Here is a 17,691-nt window from a genome sequence, read left to right as displayed (position 1 = left end):
AGGATTCTCATCCATTGAATCCTTCTCAAGATCTCTCTAAGTTTATTGAAATTAGCTCTCTTAAAGTCCAAGACTCTAGTTTGACTTTGTTCTACTACTTGTATTTGCTTAATGTTGAATTCCAATATTGCGTGGTCACTTGCCCCCAAGGTTCCTGTAGCTTCAACACCTTCTATCATTTCATCTCTGTTAGTGAGAATTAAGTCCAATATGGCTGATCTCCTTGTCGCCTTCTCTATTTTTTGGGAAACAAAATTGTCTGCTAGGTTTGTTAGGAACCTGTTGGATCTTCCACTTGGTGCAGAGTTTGTTTCCCAGTTGATGTCAGGGTAGTTAAAATCCCCCATTACTACTGTGATGTGCTTCCTACATACCTTAGTTAGCTGACTAGCAAAAGTTCATCTACTTCCTCTGTTTGGTTGGGTGGCCTATAGTATAGACCTATGGCAATATCGTTTTCACCCTTTTATATTGACCCAAATACATTCAAGATGATTTTCATCATTGTTGTGCTCTATTTCTGTAGAGATGTAGTTATTTCTTATATAGTGCAACTCCACCTCCTCTTTTATTTGGTCTATTTCTTTTAAATAATTTATATCCCTCTAGCTGTATGTTCCATTTGTCAGTTTCATCCCACCAAGTTTCCGTAATGGCAACAATATCATATCTACCCTCATTTACTTGGATTTCTAATTCACCCTGTTTATTCCTCATACTCTGTGCATTGGTGTATAGACATTTGAGTCCATTTGGATTGATCTTGTGTTTACTGTCTACATAACCTGTGTTGACTGCCCCTACTTTCATGCCACCTGTTGGTTTAGTGCACATGGTATGGCACTCACTGTTAAATGCTTGGTTTTCCTTGATAGCATGGTTGATAGTCTTACCCATACAGACATCTATGTTACATGCACTGATAACCCTTTTAGTTTTCGATTGCTGGGGACAGAAATTTTAGGGCAGCTTTTTGCAAGCAAAGAAGCTCTTTGTATTTTTGTACAGGTAATCCTTGACTTACAACAGTTCATTTAGTGACCATTCAAAGTTACAATGGCACTGAAAAAAGTGACTTGTGACTGTTTTCCACACTTACGACCATTGCAACCTCCCCACGGTCACGAGAGGCCAGACGAGGAGAAGCGCCCCTCGACGTGAGTGATGTTGAGTTGGCCACGGCCACCCATTCACATGGCCACCCAGCCACGCCTACCCAGCTGGTCATTAGGGCAGAGAACCAGTTGTTAAATTATCTGAATCCCACCACTGGAGGGGGGGAAAGAGAAATGCTTTTACAAAAGTTTGCTAAACGTAATGTTCCAAAAGCAGAAAAGGTCACCCCAATGGAGCCTTTGAGGGCTGAACGCTGAGGCACAGATTCCCTCTGCCTTCTGCATTCCCACCCCACACTGAAGCGAACCAAACAGGCCAGGGTCTCCCTGCTAAGCGGCCCTGCTGAGCCCCTTGCCAACTCTGCCAAGCGTGGCTCCAGATGTTCAGCCCAGACCAGCCCTGCCTGCTCTGCTCTTGCTGGCCAGAGGTAGGAAGGCCAGAGCGCCACGTTTGCTTGATTGCTGGTCACCTCTGAGTTGGGAGCTCCAGGTTTTTGAGTTGCCTTATTTTTTTATTTTTTAAAAAATAATTTTTATTCAGCATTTACATCTTTAACATCTTTGTTACATTTTTACAGCTTTCCAATACCAGCATCTTTGGTAATATCTGTTTTATCTTTTAACCAACTATATATACACACATTTTATATACTACTTATTAATTCCTATATTCATTACAATTTATACCTATCTATTACATAGTAACTATTTCGTTCCTCTATAATATTTTCTCTTACGTTTATACATTTATACATTCACTTCAGATTCTTTCTCCAACCACTTGTACCATCTATTCCATGCTTCGTAATAAATCGTTTCCTCTCATGGAGTTGCCTTATTTTGTGTGTCAGCCTCCATTCCCCCCTCCACAGCCCAGGTGGGTGGATTCACACAACCACATGGGCAGGAGAGCACAGAGATAACTCCGTATATATTATAATAATTAAAATTTTATTCTACTAAGCTTTTGTCAGCCGTCTGCTGACATTGTCAGAGTATTAAACTACCCTTTTAGTGATCTCTGCCTTTCTATGCCATTAATCAATTTGGCCTTTGCGCCAGTAATAGGCCCCTCCAGCCGCCTCCCACTTGTAATCAGCTGGGTTGTTTTGGCTGTCCTCATGCTGGTTGATGGAGGCTTAATTCCTACCGTTTCCTCCCTCCTGGCCTGCTTGTCTGTGGGGGATGATGTGAGCCTGTCAACCTTCACAATTTGCTGTCTTATCTGTGACCTTGTGGTTCCCCCCCCCCTTCCTTGCTTCTCATTAATCCTATCTGTGGTGGTTTGAGATAGCCCTGCCCGGTTCTGTCTTTGGTCAGGGCTGACGATGCCTCCTCCACAGGCTGAGTCTGCACACTCAGGGGTGCGTGTGGGGGGGGGGTCATCGGTCTCTGCTCCGTCTCTGCTCATCCTGCAGGGTCTCCCCAGGTGTCTCAACGCCTGGTAGCCCAGTGGCAGTTCAATATGCCTATTGATGGGATTGTCATTGGAGAACCAGGCTTCTTTTAGTAGGCTTCCTTCCTCCTTCAGTCCTATTGTGGGCAATAACTTCAGCTTCTTGAAAATTGAATGTGTGGCTGTACTCCTTCCTATGCGTCCAGATCTGGGAACGCTGTTCCTTCGGAAGAAGGGTCATCCAAAAAGCTGAGGAACTACTCCCAAAACAATCTATCTCAATGTTTACTTTTGATTTCTTCCCCAAAAAGAAAACAATTTTGATAACAAATTTGATAACAAATTTGTTTTTTCTGAACCTTGTGGGATGAAATAAGGTTCCCCTCCATTCTCCTCGACTATCTTATCAACCATCTCCCTCAGTTCAGAGACCTGCTTCTCCCGCTCGCCTGCCTCGGCCTTGTTGTTACAATCGCAGAAGCAATGGTTGCACTGCTTAATCAGATCACACAGATTCCTGATGTTGGATTCTTTGACACACTCCACCAGGGAATCCTTTCCCAAATCTTCCTTGCAGGTGAAGAGGATGATCGTGTGCCTGGCAGACTCGGCCCCAAAGATTTTCTGGACACGCTTTGCAGTAGCCACATCTTCTGTGGTGAAGTGGCCCATCTGGGTCACCAAAATGAAGGCATGGAGACCTGATGCAAGGCAGTTTTGCATCTCCATTTCCAGTGATTTCTCCATCTGTTTGGAATCAGAAAAGGCTGGTGTGTCGATCACAGAAATCTTCCTCCCCTTCCAACTTCCCTGCCCCCTTTGGCACCTCAGGGTGGGGGTCTTTGCTTCCGAGATGAACTCCCTCTGGCCAAGGATGGTGTTGCCCGTGGCACTCTCCCCGCCTCCGGATTTCCTAACCAGGATCAGCCACAGTTCGGCTAATTTGAAAGACAGAGAAGAAATGTGGTTAGACTGTGGGTGGCACAACAGAGGGGAACAAAACTCTGCAATTTCTAACATTGAAGGACAGAGAGCAGGAAGCTGGGACTGAGGATGGCAGGTGGTGCCAACAAAATTCTTTCCAAGTATCTCCTGGGCCCCAAATGGACCCACTCAGGGTGGCAACCCCGTACTTGTAGAGAGATGAGCAAGGCCTGCCTTACATAAGTCCTGGCTGCCATTTAAGTGTGATTTGCACTATAACAAAGTTCTTTCTTAAACAAAATTAAGATGCTAAAGGTAAAATATTTCTGGAGCTGAGCTCAACCTAGAGACCGCCCGGGTTTAGTCCAACCATGCTGGTACTTGTCCCATGGAGGGAGGGGGCAAAGGATGCTCTCATGGCTGGGGCACTTGACGAGGGACCTCCCCCCCCCCAAGATCTGGGAGTGGCAAGTTTCACTGGTCCATCTCTACAAGGTGATGGCAGCTGGAATGTGCAGCTCAGCCCTGCAAAGCCAAGGAGGCAAAATGGGGGTTTTGAGGGGTTGAGCGATTCGGTCACATTAACTGCACCCACAAATCTCCCCAAGCTTTTCCCCATTTCCACCCCCCTTGGTTCTGTTCCTTCTCTACTATGGGAAGAAACCTGTCTAGGAACCCTTAGAGTGTCACCCTGCCAAAGGGAAGGCCAGTTTGTGCCAGAGAAGAGCCAGCCAGAGGCTAGGCCTCTCCCCACCCACCAACTTCAGGGCACGGTCACAGTGGTGGGATTCAAAACTTTTTACTACCTGTTCTGTGGGCGTGGCTTGGTGGGCGTGGCAGGGGAAGGATACTGCAAAATCCCCATTTCCTCCCGATCAGCTGGGACTCAGGAGGCAAAAAATAGATGGGGGCGGGGCCAGCCAGAGGTGGTATTTGCCAGTTCTCCAAACTACTCAAAATTTCCACTACTGGTTCTCCAGAACTGGTCAGAACCTGCTGAAACCCACCTCTGCACTGGCAGGGTGGAGATGGGCAAAGAATGCCCAGCAGGTCAGATTTGGGCTTTGCCATTAAAGAGAAGCTGCAGCCGGGTGTTCCTGGTGGTGCGGAAGGGCGAGAGGCTGAGCGACTCTTTTTGTTTTGCATCAACAGTTCCTGACTCCCCACTTTGGGTTTGCAACACGGAAAGGCGGGCTAGAAAATGGATAAATCCACCCATCCCAGGACTTTGAAGTACACACACACACACACACGAGCTTTGTGCCAGGCCATTCCCCTGTGCTAACACTGGCAAGCTATGAAGCAGAATTCTTGGGGGACCCTCACCTTCTTCCTTTGCTTCAGCTCCGTGGTCCTCCAGGGATCCCTGAAAGAGAAGCAGGAAGCAGGTCAGACAGGAGACGGTGGAGTCCCAGGGCAGAGTAGCAATCAACGCTCAGACTTGATAGGAAGAAAGCTGGACTGGCTTTTTTTGTTTAAAGTCTTGGAAGAGATAAACTTTGGTGGGAAATTTATGAGGGGAATTAAGTTAGTATATACATCTCAGAAGGACCAAATTATAATCCTTGGGATTTAACTAAACCATGTGAAATCCATGTGGAGAAATTAATGCAGAGAAAAATAAGCTTTTACACCTAGGCAGGAAAACCCAAAGATACAAGGACATTTGGTTCAAGTACAACCTGGCTCAAAAATAGGAACTGGGAGAGGGATCTTGAAGTCTTAGTGGACAACCAGCTAAATATGAGCCAGCAGTGTGCAGCAGCAGCTAAAAAAGCCAATGTAATCCTAAATTGCATTAACAGAGGGATACAATCAAGATCAAGGGAGGTACTAATACCACTCTATAAAGCCCTAGTAAGACCACACCTAGAGTACTGCATCCAGTTTTGGTCACCACACTATAAAAAAGATGTTGAGACTCTAGAAAAAGTGCAGAGAAGAGCAACCAGGATGATGAGGGGACTGGAGGCTAAAACATATGAAGAACGGTTACATGAACTGGGCATGGATAGTCTAGTGAAGAGAAGGACCAGGGGAGACAGGAGAGCATCTTCCAATATTTGAGGGGCTGCCCCAGAGAGGAAGGGATCAAGCTATTTTCCAAAGCACCCAAAGGCCAGACAAGGAATAATGGATGGAAACTGACCAAGGAGAGATTAAATCTGGAAATAAGGAGGAACTTTCTGACAGTGAGAACACTCAACCAATGAAACACAAGTTGCCTTCGGAAGTTGTAGGAGCTTCATCACTGGAGGCTTTCAAGAAAAGATTGGACTGCCATTTGTCAGAAATAGTATAGGGTCTCCTGCTTGAGCAGGGGGTTGGACTAGATGACCTATTAGGGTCCTTCCAACTCTGTTAATCTGTTAAAATCTGCTTTCTAAAGCCTTAGTAAGGCCACACCTGGAAGGCTGCATCCACTTTTGGTCACCATATTACAAATATGATATTGAGACTTTGGGGGAAAGCCCAAATAAGATCAACTAAGATGATTAAAGGCATAGCGACTAAAACTTATAAAGAATGGCTGCAGGTATTGGGTATGGCCAGTCTAGAAGGACTAGTGGTGACACAATAGCACTATTCTAGTATCTGAGGGGCTGCCCCAACGAAAAGGAGGGGTCAACTTATTTTCCAAAGCACCTGAAGGCAGGACAAGAAGCAACAGATGGAAACTAATCCAGAAGAGAGGCGGCCTGAAATTAAGGAGAAACTTCCTAACATTGAGGACAATTAATCAGTGGAACAACTTCACTCTAGATGTTGTGGATGCTCCATCAGTGGAGGTTTTTAAGAAGAGATTGGACAGTATCCTGTCTGAAATGGTTGAGGGCCTCCTGCTTTAGCAGGGGGCTGGACTAGAAGACATCCAAGGTCCCTTCCAGCTCTATTCTGATTGATTGATTGACTGACTGACTGACTGATTTAGTGTGGAAGTAAGAATGGGCAACTTTGAGAAATTGTAAATTATTGGTGTTAGAAGGTCACAGTTTGAGATTTGGGTGGCACCACCAATTGTAGAATGAGAAGATCAAGATGATTTTGTGTAGATTACAAAATTACTAGGTGTGCAATACTGAGAGTTTGAAATAAAGCAAGACATTCTCCTAAAATACCTTTATGATTGTCACCCCAAGAAGCCTGAAATTTGAATTATGACAACTGGACTAATTTTTTTGTTAGATTGAGAAGTTTCACTGCTCATCCAGGCAGCTTTGTCTTCTCATTTTCCCTTCCCTCTCTCCCTTTTCCTCTCTCTGTCTCTCTGTCTCTCTCTTTCCCTCTATCCCCCTCTCCCACCTTCCCATCCCCTTTCTTTCCCTCCCCATCCCCAAGGCCTTATAATCACCTTTTCAGATTTCCCACAGCAGGTGCAAGCGATCTACTCACTTCCTTGACTGAGCCCCAGTTGAGTCACAGCAGCACATCGGAATTTGCATTCAATATCTAGGAGAACCTCTTCTAAGGTGAACTGATTCTTGGGATGTTCTGTATGGATACTTCTCCACGTCTTATCTCCTGCAATCTGATATTCCACCTGGAACTTGGAGACGGAAGCCTTCCCAATGGCTACTGGATCAATACTGATCTGCAAACTATTTGGATGCACCTGCTCAACCTTAGGAGGGGGAGGTCTTCTAAGAGCAGCTTCCAGCTCCTGACGTTCCTTGAGGACCTCCATGGTCAAGGTTAAGCTTTTGGTCTCCACCATCTTTAATGAGTCAAAGAAATTCTTCATGCTCTCAGTGCTCATTTTCCAGACCATTTCAGAAGCAACATTACGGCTTCCTCCATTTTCTGGGTTAGCAAAGATTGCAGCATGAATCTGAAGTGCAGAGGGGTTCCTGACTCATCCTGAGCACATGGCAGGTTGGCCTCCTCGAGGGCCTCCAGGACAGGTGGGGTCCCCCCATCTGAAAAGGTAAACAGGAGTTGAATGTTATCCTTCACATCTTTTCCCAACATGGAGAGCATGGAATCAAAGACACATTTCTGGATGTGAGTTGAATGGGCAAGGAAGACCTGGGCCATGAAGCAGATGGCATCCACATGGTCAATGCCCCCTGGAGTGGAGAAAAACTCCAGGAGCTGCTTCTCCACCAGTTTTTCTTGCTCTGCGTCTCTTGTGCCTCCAAATCCTGGCGTGTCAATGATGGTGAGAGAATAGGGAATTCGGAAGCCCTTCTGATGGTTCACCATGTAGGCTCTGACTTCAGACTTCCTACTTCCAGCTTCTCTTCTCTGGGAGGTTTCATGAATGAGTTTGAATCTAAAATTATCTTCCCACTGGACACCCAGGATATAATTGATCATCCCATTGATCAGAGTGGTTTTCCCACATCCTGTTTCTCCCATGACCAGGATCACTTTGTTGGGCACTTCCAGGTTCTCCTTTCCAAGCTGGTACATGAGACAGGAGGTGGAAGCATCTAAGGAGACTTCCTTCAAAGGAAGAGTGAACACTAATGGATGTCTGTCCTCCACCAGGGAGCTTTCCTGAAGGAACTGGGTGGCTACATTGTCTGCATTTTCTTCCTCCAGTGATGTGGAGACCTCCACCTCCTCACTGGGGACACTCAAAGCTCCATTATCACACACAGCTGACACCTGTACTCTATACATCATCTGGGGCTTCAATTCTTCAATGGGATAAAATTCTGTTTTTCTCCCAGTCCTTTTTTCAGTCCATTGGTCTTTTCCAATTCCAGCCTCCACCGTTCTGTACTCCACCTTGTACTCCTTGACCACAATTCCTGAGGCAACGATGCTGGGACTCATCCAGGCCACAGAGATGACAGAAGATGCTGCAGTGACCATTCTTTTATTCAAAAAGTTTTACAAAAATTTTTTCCCCCTTTCCCCAACCCCCATCCCTCCTCCCTTCACAACCCCCCCCTCCCCCCTGACTTCCCGGAAGAAACAGAAGATATAGTTAAAAATAAAACAAACATATGCTAAAACAATTCCCAAAACTATTATACCAATTTTCCCTCTCTAACTCTGACTTTCTCCTTACAAAACCAAAATCCTCCAAAAAAAATAAAAAAATAAAAAAAATTTAGCAATTAACAATAATAAAATATATAAATCAGTAAAACAAATTAATCCTAAAGTATTTAAAGCCAGCTAATGCATAAAAGTCCAATCCAATTCAGAGAATATCTCCCTTATAGCTTCTATAAACATATAATTTTCCCCCAAAATCTTTCTTACATAAGATCTTTCAAGAATATTCTATTTGCAATTCAGTAGAACACATTATATACCGTATATACTCGAGTATAAGCCGAGTTTTTCAGCACATTTTTTGTGCTGAAAAACGTCCCCTCGGCTTATACTCGGGTCTATACGGCTTATACTCAAGTTTTTTTTTTTTTAAGCCCCTCGGCTTATACTCGAGTATATACGGCTTATACTCGAGTTTTTTTTTTTTCTTTTTTTCACATTTTACCGGACTGAAGCCCTGCCGGTGCAGTGAGAGGGCGGGGCGGGGGAGCCGCCAGCCTTCTCAGCTGAGGGAGGGAGGGTTTCCCCAACCGGTAGGTGCCTCATTTCCCACCCTCGGCTTATACTCGAGTCCCCAGTTTACCCCAGTTTTTGGGGTAAAATTGGGGACCTCGGCTTATACTCGGATCGGCTTATATTCGAGTATATACGGTAATTTGAATACAAAAAATTACAGTATCTCAACTTTATATTCAAAATCCAATATAAATCCAAATATTTAGTCTTTTATGATAGATGTGAAACATGTAATCAACCCATTTCTTCCAGATCTTTCTCACATAAAGTCTTTCAGGGATGCTAATATTTTTATCTGTTAATATTTCAAAAAAAGATTCTTTCAAGGATAATACTAAATGCTAAATTTTCCTGGCTCTGCGCATGCGCAAGTATGGCGGCTGGTTAGAGGAGTCGGAATCGGCGTTGGAGGTTTCCCCGGGAATGGCGGACGTTGGGTGACTCACCTAGCTGCTCTTGTCCCTCAGGGGGCTGCATCATCTTTCTGGCCGCCGCAGGAGAGGTTTTTTGATCCTCTCGGACTTGCGGCGGCCGAGAACGGGCCGAGGGAAGAGCGGCAGATCGGACGATGGCGGCCATCTTTGGGGGTGCGAGGGAGGCCTGCTGTTTGCTGCAGGTCCCGGCAGGCTCGGGCAGGCTCCGGCTGCAGGCTCCAGTAGGCTCCGGCCTGGATTACGGCCCCGATTTCGGGCCCACCTCCAGCTGTGGCATTATCTCCAGCTGTTCCCAGCCCGTTTGCCCATTTGCCCGCTCGGCTTTGTTATGCCGGGCGAGGCCGGGCGAGGCCCTGGTGGGCCGAGAGGCGTCTTTTCTAGCGGCGTCTTCTGCTCCGCAGTTCCATCGGCGGTGGGCGTGGTGAGGCTGCAGTGGGAGATGAGGCCTGGGGCGAGGCCTGAGACATGGCTGTGTGGTTTGTTCCCCTCTATTGGCACTTTACATCGTGTTTTCCTTCTGGCCCCCCTATTGATTGATTGATGGCCTGCCTCCCCCCCCCATTGGATTTTTGAACATCGGACTTCTGACCATCGAAGGGGCAAAGGATTGTCCTTAACCTAAGTTGTCCATCCCTGACTTTTGATTATTGAAGGGACAGAGGTTTTCCCGGCCTACATTCGCCTTCCCTGCTTGGTTCCAACTATCCGAGTTGGCCCTTGCCACGTTGGGACCTGTGGCCTTCTGGAGTCAACAGCTGGCTGTGGACAGGTCTAGGTCTTAGCAGTCTGCAGCCCGCTTTCGGAGGAGCTGGGGGGGCGGTATGATAGGCTCGGTGGATAAACTAACAACGGACATTGATGGTGGGGGACTGTGATGTCATCCACTTTTTTATCCTATGGATTTCTGGACTGGTCTATGGATTGTAATTTCTACCTTATTAAGATCTTTGTAGGAACTTTATCCATAGGTTTAACCATGGAGGCCGCCGGTTTACCTGTGTTGGTTTTATCATCTCTATTATCTAGTTCCAGCTTTTATTTGTCCTATTTGACAACTGGACATCCATTGGAGGTTTTATCATCTGCCAACGTTCTACCACTTGGGACTTTGCCATCTTATCATCCTTCACCGATTCGTACTTTTCTATGCGTTATGCTGCACATGAACTCTTGCGCCTGTGAGGTGCCCCCGCCTTGCAGGAATGGCCCGCTTCGTTACCAAGGGCCGGCCTCAATGATGGGTCTTGGGACCCACAGAGGTGGCATGCGAAGAGGAAGAGCCTTTGGGGTTTTTTAGATAGGGTATTTTTAAGGGGTGGGAGGGATAGGGCGGGTGTTGGGGGAAACCCGTCGGGTGGGGGTCCAGTTCCTGCGCATGCTCGTGGCGGTGAGTTAATAGGTTCGACGGTCATGGGGGGAGTTTGTGTTCCACTGGTAGAGGGTGGTCCTATTTCCACGGTAAGGGGGAGGGGCAGATATGGCGGAAGTGGGGGCTCATATCGGTCTATGGGGGCGCGCACGCGATGTTTGCAGGCGATCGCGCGCTCCGAGCCCTCAGACTTCTCCCGTTCCCCGGATGGTCAAGACCCTCAGAGCCCGGGCCTCCAGCTGATGTTGTGCAACGCTCGGTCCATGGCCAATAAGGCCCCCCTAATTTATGACCTTATTCAGGGGGGTGCCGCGGACCTTATGGGCGTTACGGAGACCTGGTTGGGCACAGAAGGGGGCGTGCCCCTTGTTCAAATGTGCCCACCGGGTTTCCGAGCATTCCATCAGCCGAGGGCCGAGGGTAGGGGTGGGGGGGTGGCGGTTGTGATTAGAGAGAGTCTGGAGCCGAGGGAGACCACTGTACCTCAGATTGCCGGGTGTGAATCCCTCTTTGTGAGGTGGGGTCTGTTGTGACCCAGGTTCCTGGACCCAGACTCCTGGACTCGGATGATTCAGAAAATGAGGGAGAAGACCTGGCAAGCCCTGCTTCTCTTGAGCCCTCTCCCTCCCTGGCACCCACTCAAAGGGAGGGGCCGGCAAGGCCTGATTCTCCCGGGCCTTCTTCTGATTTGGCAACGCCCCAAGAACAGTTTTGGAGGGACGCAAGATTACGAAGGCTTGATCGGCGTGCGCAGCAGCGGAAGAGTTGGGACAAAGCCAAGTCATAATTGTCATGCAGTGACATCTGCAGAGACTATAAATAGGAGGCGGGACTTCCTGGTTTTTTGTCTCGGACAAAGCAATGAATTTGGCGCGAGCTAACTATTTCATGGAGGGAAGAATATATTCGTGAGTAATTCTGGCCTTATCTATAATTTCCTCGTTATCTCCAGAAACTTGGCAGGCCCGTGGGTAGACGTGGCCAGGACATGTATCTATGTAAATAAAAGGAAAAAAGGAAGGCCTCTGGCGGACTCTTTGCTGGGAGTATTGGGGGAAGGGAAACAGAACATTTTGTCCGAGACCTGACTAAAACATCTTCCACCAAAGATGGATCAGCAGCAGGTACAGCAGCAGTTAGAGCAGCTACACGCGGCTAATCAACAGCTCCAGCAGCAAGTGGCTCACTTGGCAGGCCAACTTGCTGCCAGGAATGTGCCTGCAGCCCCCCCCCATCCTCCCACTCCTCCTCCTCGTCGCAAGTGCCCGATAACCGTGCCGGATAAGTTTTCTGGGCAGCCTGAGATGTTCCCGACCTTCTTGGGACAGTGCCAGCTCTACATGGCTATGAGGCCAGAGGATTTCCCAGACGACCGGGCTAAGGTGGCCTTCGTGATTAACCTTCTTTCTGGCTCGGCTGCTCGATGGGCCACGCCCTCTTGCTCCAGGACAGCCCCTGCTGGCGGACCAACAGCGTTTTGGCAGCACCTCGCACCATGTATGAGGACCCGTTCGAATGCTGGCGGCAACCAGGCGCCTTAAGGAACTCCGTCAAGGAAACGCCCCTGCAGGAGTACATCGCCGAATTTCGTCTTTTGTGCCAGGACTCTGACTGGAATGATGCAGCACTGGTGGACGCGTTCCAGGAGGGACTCTCAGAGGAATTGCAAGACGAGCTGGCCCGCGTGGAGGCGCCGCGGACCCTCGACAACTTGGTGCCCCTTTGTCTCCGCCTCGATGCCCGTCTGCAACGGCGACCGTCCCGTCGCACCCCCCGGGACCCTCCGTCGACATCTGCACCCCCACTTCCTGCACCACCAGCACCCAGGGTCGCCCCACGTTTTGTAACCGCTGCGGAAGAGCCCATGGAGTTGGGAGCGGCCAGACCTCGCCTAACAGCCCAGGAGCGGAACCGGAGGCGCCAAGGGGGATTGTGCCTGTACTGCGGGGAGCCCGGCCACTTCGCCGCTTCTTGCCCCAGAAAGCGAAGTGGGGCACGCACGCCGGTCCCCGAATCACAGCGTGACCAATCGGGAAACGGAGCAGGCCCGACCTCGGGGAAACCCTAGGTCGGGCACGTACTAAGCCCCCACTGGACGTTGCGGAAGTAGCATCTGATTCTGGACACACGGGTATGGTTGGGGAACTGGTCGGACGGTCTCCAGGCGCATGCACTGGTGGACTCAGGAGCCACAACAAACTTTATGGACCAGGCCTTTGTGACCCAGTTTGCGGTCCCCGTGGTTCCAGTGGACCCTCCGATGCGGGTAGAGACAATTGATGGACGAGAACTGGTGTCCGGCCCCATTAAATTCGCCACCCAGCCTTTGCGCCTGGCTATTGGGGACCATGAGGAGGCGATCCAGTTTTATGTCACGGCGGACCTTCATTTTCCCTTGGTCCTTGGGTTGGCCTGGCTTCGGACCCACGATCCTCAGGTGGCCTGGTCGCGGAACGCCATCTCTTTCCCGAGTCTGCAGTGCATCGATCACATCCGCCACACCTGTGCCGGCCAGAACGTCCCCACCGCTGCCATCACCTTGCCTCCTGAGCTGACGGACTTCGCCGACGTGTTCAGCGAGAAGGAGGTGGACCGACTACCCCTGCATCGGCCCTACGATTGCCCCGTGGACCTTCTGCCCAACGCACCACTGCCTGTGGGACGCCTGTATTCCATGTCGGAGCCCGAGTTGGCCACCCTCAGGGACTTCCTGGACAAAAATCTGGCCCGAGGGTTCATCCGGCCTTCAAAGTCCCCTCTCTCGGCCCCGGTCCTCTTTGTGAAGAAGACAGGGACTTGCGCCTATGCTGTGATTACCGCCGGCTAAACGCCATTACGGTGCGGAATCGCTACCCCCTGCCGCTCATCCCGGAGCTACTGGAAAGGTTGCGGGAGGCCACGATCTTCACCAAGCTCGGTCTCCGGGGGGCCTACAACCTGGTGCGGATACGAGAAGGAGGCGAATGGAAGACGGCATTCGGCACCCGATACGGACACTACGAATACACTGTCATGCCATTTGGGTTGACCAATGCTCCGCCGTTTTCAGCACTTCATGAGCGGCGTGTTCGAGACATGTTGGATCGGTTCGTGGTTATCTACCTCGGCGACATCCTGATTTACTCCCGGTCCAGGAAAGCCACCTTCGACACGTCAGTCTGGTTCTGCAACGCTATGGAGCAACAACTCAATGCGAAGCTGGAGAAATGCGTCTTCTTCCGGACTTCCATAGAATTCCTCGGGCATATCATCTCGCCCGAGGGCATAGCCATGGACCCATGTAAAGTAGAAGCTTTGTGTAGCTGGGGAGCCCCTCATCGGGTGAAGGATGTTCAGCGCCTACTGGGCTTCGCCAACTACTACCGGACCTTCATCCCGGGCTTCGCCACACTGACAGCTCCACTTACCCAGCTCCTCAGGAAGAAGGTTGCATTCCGGTGGGGTCCCCCGCAGCAAGAAGCATTCACAGCCCTCAAGAAAGCCTTCGTCACGGAACCCGTCCTGAGGCATCCCGACCCGCTCCGGCCTTTTGTGGTGGAAACGGTCGCGTCAATGTGGCTCTGGGAGCGGTGCTGCTACAGGCTCCGACGAATGGTGGCACACTTTTCCCGCGCTTACTACTCCCGGAAACTCAACCCTTCCGAGCGCAACTACACTATCTGGGAAAAAGAGTTGCTGGCTATCAAGGCTGCATCCGAGGCTTGGCGACACCATCTGGAGGGGGCCCGACATCAGGTGGAGGTCCGAACGGACCATCGGAATCTCGAGCACCTCACCACAGCTCGGAAGTTAAACCAGCGGCAGATCCGGTGGTCGTTGTTTTGCCCGGTTCAACTTCCGCGTGACCTACATTCCCAGCGGTCACAACCGGAGGGCGGATGCCCTGTCCGCAAGCCAGAATACCTCTGCGCCAAGGACCCCTTCCTCCACGGACAGTGCTGCGGCAGAAGCCTTGGCCGCAGCACGGGAGCCAGTGGACTTGCGGGCCCAGGTGCGAGGCGCAGCGCCAGGACGCCTGGTCGCAGCAAAGGAGAGCGGAGGTGGGCCCCACGTCTCCTTGGACCTTGGAGGAGGACTTACTCAAGTTTGGGCGATTATATGTGCCCACAGGACCACTCCGAGCCCTCGTCATGACCCAGTGCCACGACAACCCTGCAGCAGGACATTTTGGGTTCTTCAAGACCCTCCACCTGGTGACACGGACCTTTTGGTGGCCCAGTGCGGCATGATATACATGCCTACGTGACATCCTGCGTACCGTGCGGCAAGCCAAGACCGCCACGGGGCCCCTCCCGGCTCCTCCAACCCTTGCCGACACCCGACAGACCCTGGGGCGATCTCTATGGATTTCCTGACAGACCTGCCGCCGTCCTCTGGGTTCACCACGGTGCTGGTGGTGGTGGACATGCTCACCAAGATGGCACACTTCATCCCATGCCGCGGACTGCCCACAGCCGCAAAAACGGCCCGTCTCTTTCTGCAGCACATCTTCCGCCTCCATGGTCACAGGGTGGTTTCGGACCGCGGAGTTCAGTTCACAGCCCGCTTCTGGAAGAGCCTGATGGCCGCGTTGGAGGTGCAGGTATGTCTGTCGTCATCGCACCATCCGGAGACCGACGGGGGTACAGAGAAGGTCATCGGTATACTGGAACAGTATCTCCGTTGCTTCATCAACCAGCAACAGGACAACTGGGCCGACTACCTGTCTCTGGCGGAGTTTGCTTTTAACAACTCTCAGCACACCTCTACTCAGATGACCCCGTTCTTTGCCAATGTGGGGTACCATCCGCGGCTCTTCCCTCTGGCACCACCGGACTCTCCTGTTCCCGAAACGCAGACCTTCCTGACGGAATTGCATGCGGTCCAACAGTTGGTACGTCAGCAGCTGAATCGGGCAAAGGAGGACTACAAACGGTCCGCTGACCGCTCCCGACGGGCAACGCCCCGCTGGCAGTTGGAGACCGGTGTGGCTCTCACCAAACACCTCCCGTCCGACCGGCCGGTAAAGAAGTTGGACCACCGATTCATCGGCCCGTTCCCTGTCGAGGCAGTCATCAACCCGGTAGCCTACCGACTGACCCTGCCACGATCCATGCGGATCCACCCCGTTTTTCACCGGTCCCTTCTGGTTCCTGAGGCCACACCGAGTCCCCTTCGGTGCCCAACAGCACCCGTCACTGTCGCCGAGGACGGGTCGGAGGAATACGAAGTCCACAGCGTACGAGACTCTCGCTGGCTAAAGGGTCGTTTCCAATATTTGATCGCGTGGAAGGGATACGGGACTGATTTCTCCTGGGTAGATGCCTCCGACGTTCATGCCCCTGACCTGGTGCAGGCCTTCCATGAGCAGAACCCAGCCCGACCGCATCCCGATCGTCAGCCCCGGGGGAAGGGCCCTGCGGTGAGGGATAGTGTTGTGACCCAGGTTCCTGGACCCAGACTCCTGGACTCGGATGATTCAGAAAATGAGGGAGAAGACCTGGCAAGCCCTGCTTCTCTTGAGCCCTCTCCCTCCCTGGCACCCACTCAAAGGGAGGGCCGGCAAGGCCTGATTCTCCCGGGCCTTCTTCTGATTTGGCAACGCCCCAAGAACAGTTTTGGAGGGACGCAAGATTACGAAGGCTTGATCGGCGTGCGCAGCAGCGGAAGAGTTGGGACAAAGCCAAGTCATAATTGTCATGCAGTGACATCTGCAGAGACTATAAATAGGAGGCGGGACTTCCTGGTTTTTTGTCTCGGACAAAGCAATGAATTTGGCGCGAGCTAACTATTTCATGGAGGGAAGAATATATTCGTGAGTAATTCTGGCCTTATCTATAATTTCCTCGTTATCTCCAGAAACTTGGCAGGCCCGTGGGTAGACGTGGCCAGGACATGTATCTATGTAAATAAAAGGAAAAAAAAAGGAAGGCCTCTGACGGACTCTTTGCTGGGAGTATTGGGGGAAGGGAAACAGAACAGGGTCATAGATGTCAGATGGGCTTGTTTGTCACGTACCTGGCTCCTTGCAGCGTGACAGCAGCCCTGCCCGAGCTCCTGGAGGTGCTTGCTGGAGTGGCGGTGGAGACCCCCAGACTTACTGTCATGGGGGACTTTAACTTGCCATCGACCGGCATGTCATCTTCAGTTGCTCGGGAGTTCACGGCTTCCATGACGGCCTTGGACCTGACTCAAGTAGTTGATGGCCCTACTCACAGTGGGGGTGGCACACTGGATTTGATTTTCATCTCTGGTCAGTGGTTGAAGGATCTGGGTTTGAGGGATTTAGTCATCGAACCTTTGTCATGGTCGGATCACTCTCTCCTTCGCCTGGACTTTCTGACCGCCACTCAACACCGCAGGGAGACAGAACCAATACGTTGGTTCCGTCCCAGGCGCCTGATGGACCCGGAGAGGTTCCAGACGGAGCTTGGGCCGTTTCCTGAGGGTCTGGCTCACGGCACGGCCGAGGAACTTGTTGCGGCTTGGGAACGGGCCGCGGCGGGGGCCTTGGACCGTGTCGTGCCTTTGCGGCCTCTGACCCGGCGTAGGTCTCAACCAGCTCCCTGGTTCTCCGAGGAGCTGAGGGGGATGAAATGCTGGAGAAGATGCCTAGAGAGTTCCTGGAGGTCCAGTCGTTCGGAGGCTGATCGGACACTAGTTAGGTCCTATACTAGGACCTACCTAGTGGCAATGAGGGAAGCGAGACGTTGCTACATCTCCTCCCTCATTGCGTCAGCAGATAACCGCCCGGCCGCCCTGTTTCGGGCTACTCGCTCTCTCCTTCAACAGGGAGAGCAGGATGACCCGTTGCAGGGACGTGCTGAGGAGTTTAGTAGTTATCTATACGACAAAATCGTTCAGCTTCGGGACGGCCTGGACCAAAATTGGGTAGATCCAAGTGGGATGTCAGAGAGCCGTCTTGTTGAGACTATTTGGGATGAGTTT

The 17,691-nt window shown here is 50.9% G+C and overlaps 1 protein-coding gene across 1 annotated transcript; it reads right to left on the bottom strand.

The window, feature by feature from the left end:
• Positions 1-1,512: 1,512 nt before the first annotated feature.
• Positions 1,513-8,254, bottom strand: LOC131196528 (uncharacterized). Its single transcript, XM_058179372.1, has 3 exons — positions 6,829-8,254; positions 4,762-4,801; positions 1,513-3,449 (listed from the first exon to the last, which is right to left on the bottom strand). Exon 1 carries the CDS (start codon positions 8,215-8,217, stop codon positions 7,189-7,191), a length of 1,029 nt encoding a protein of 342 aa, XP_058035355.1. The 5' UTR covers positions 8,218-8,254; the 3' UTR covers positions 1,513-3,449; positions 4,762-4,801; positions 6,829-7,188.
• Between the last annotated feature and the right edge of the window lie 9,437 nt (positions 8,255-17,691).

The sequence above is a fragment of the Ahaetulla prasina genome, chromosome 4 (assembly GCF_028640845.1).
Source record: "Ahaetulla prasina isolate Xishuangbanna chromosome 4, ASM2864084v1, whole genome shotgun sequence".
Classification (NCBI taxonomy): domain Eukaryota; kingdom Metazoa; phylum Chordata; class Lepidosauria; order Squamata; family Colubridae; genus Ahaetulla; species Ahaetulla prasina.
This window is presented reverse-complemented; position numbering and strand designations above follow the sequence as displayed.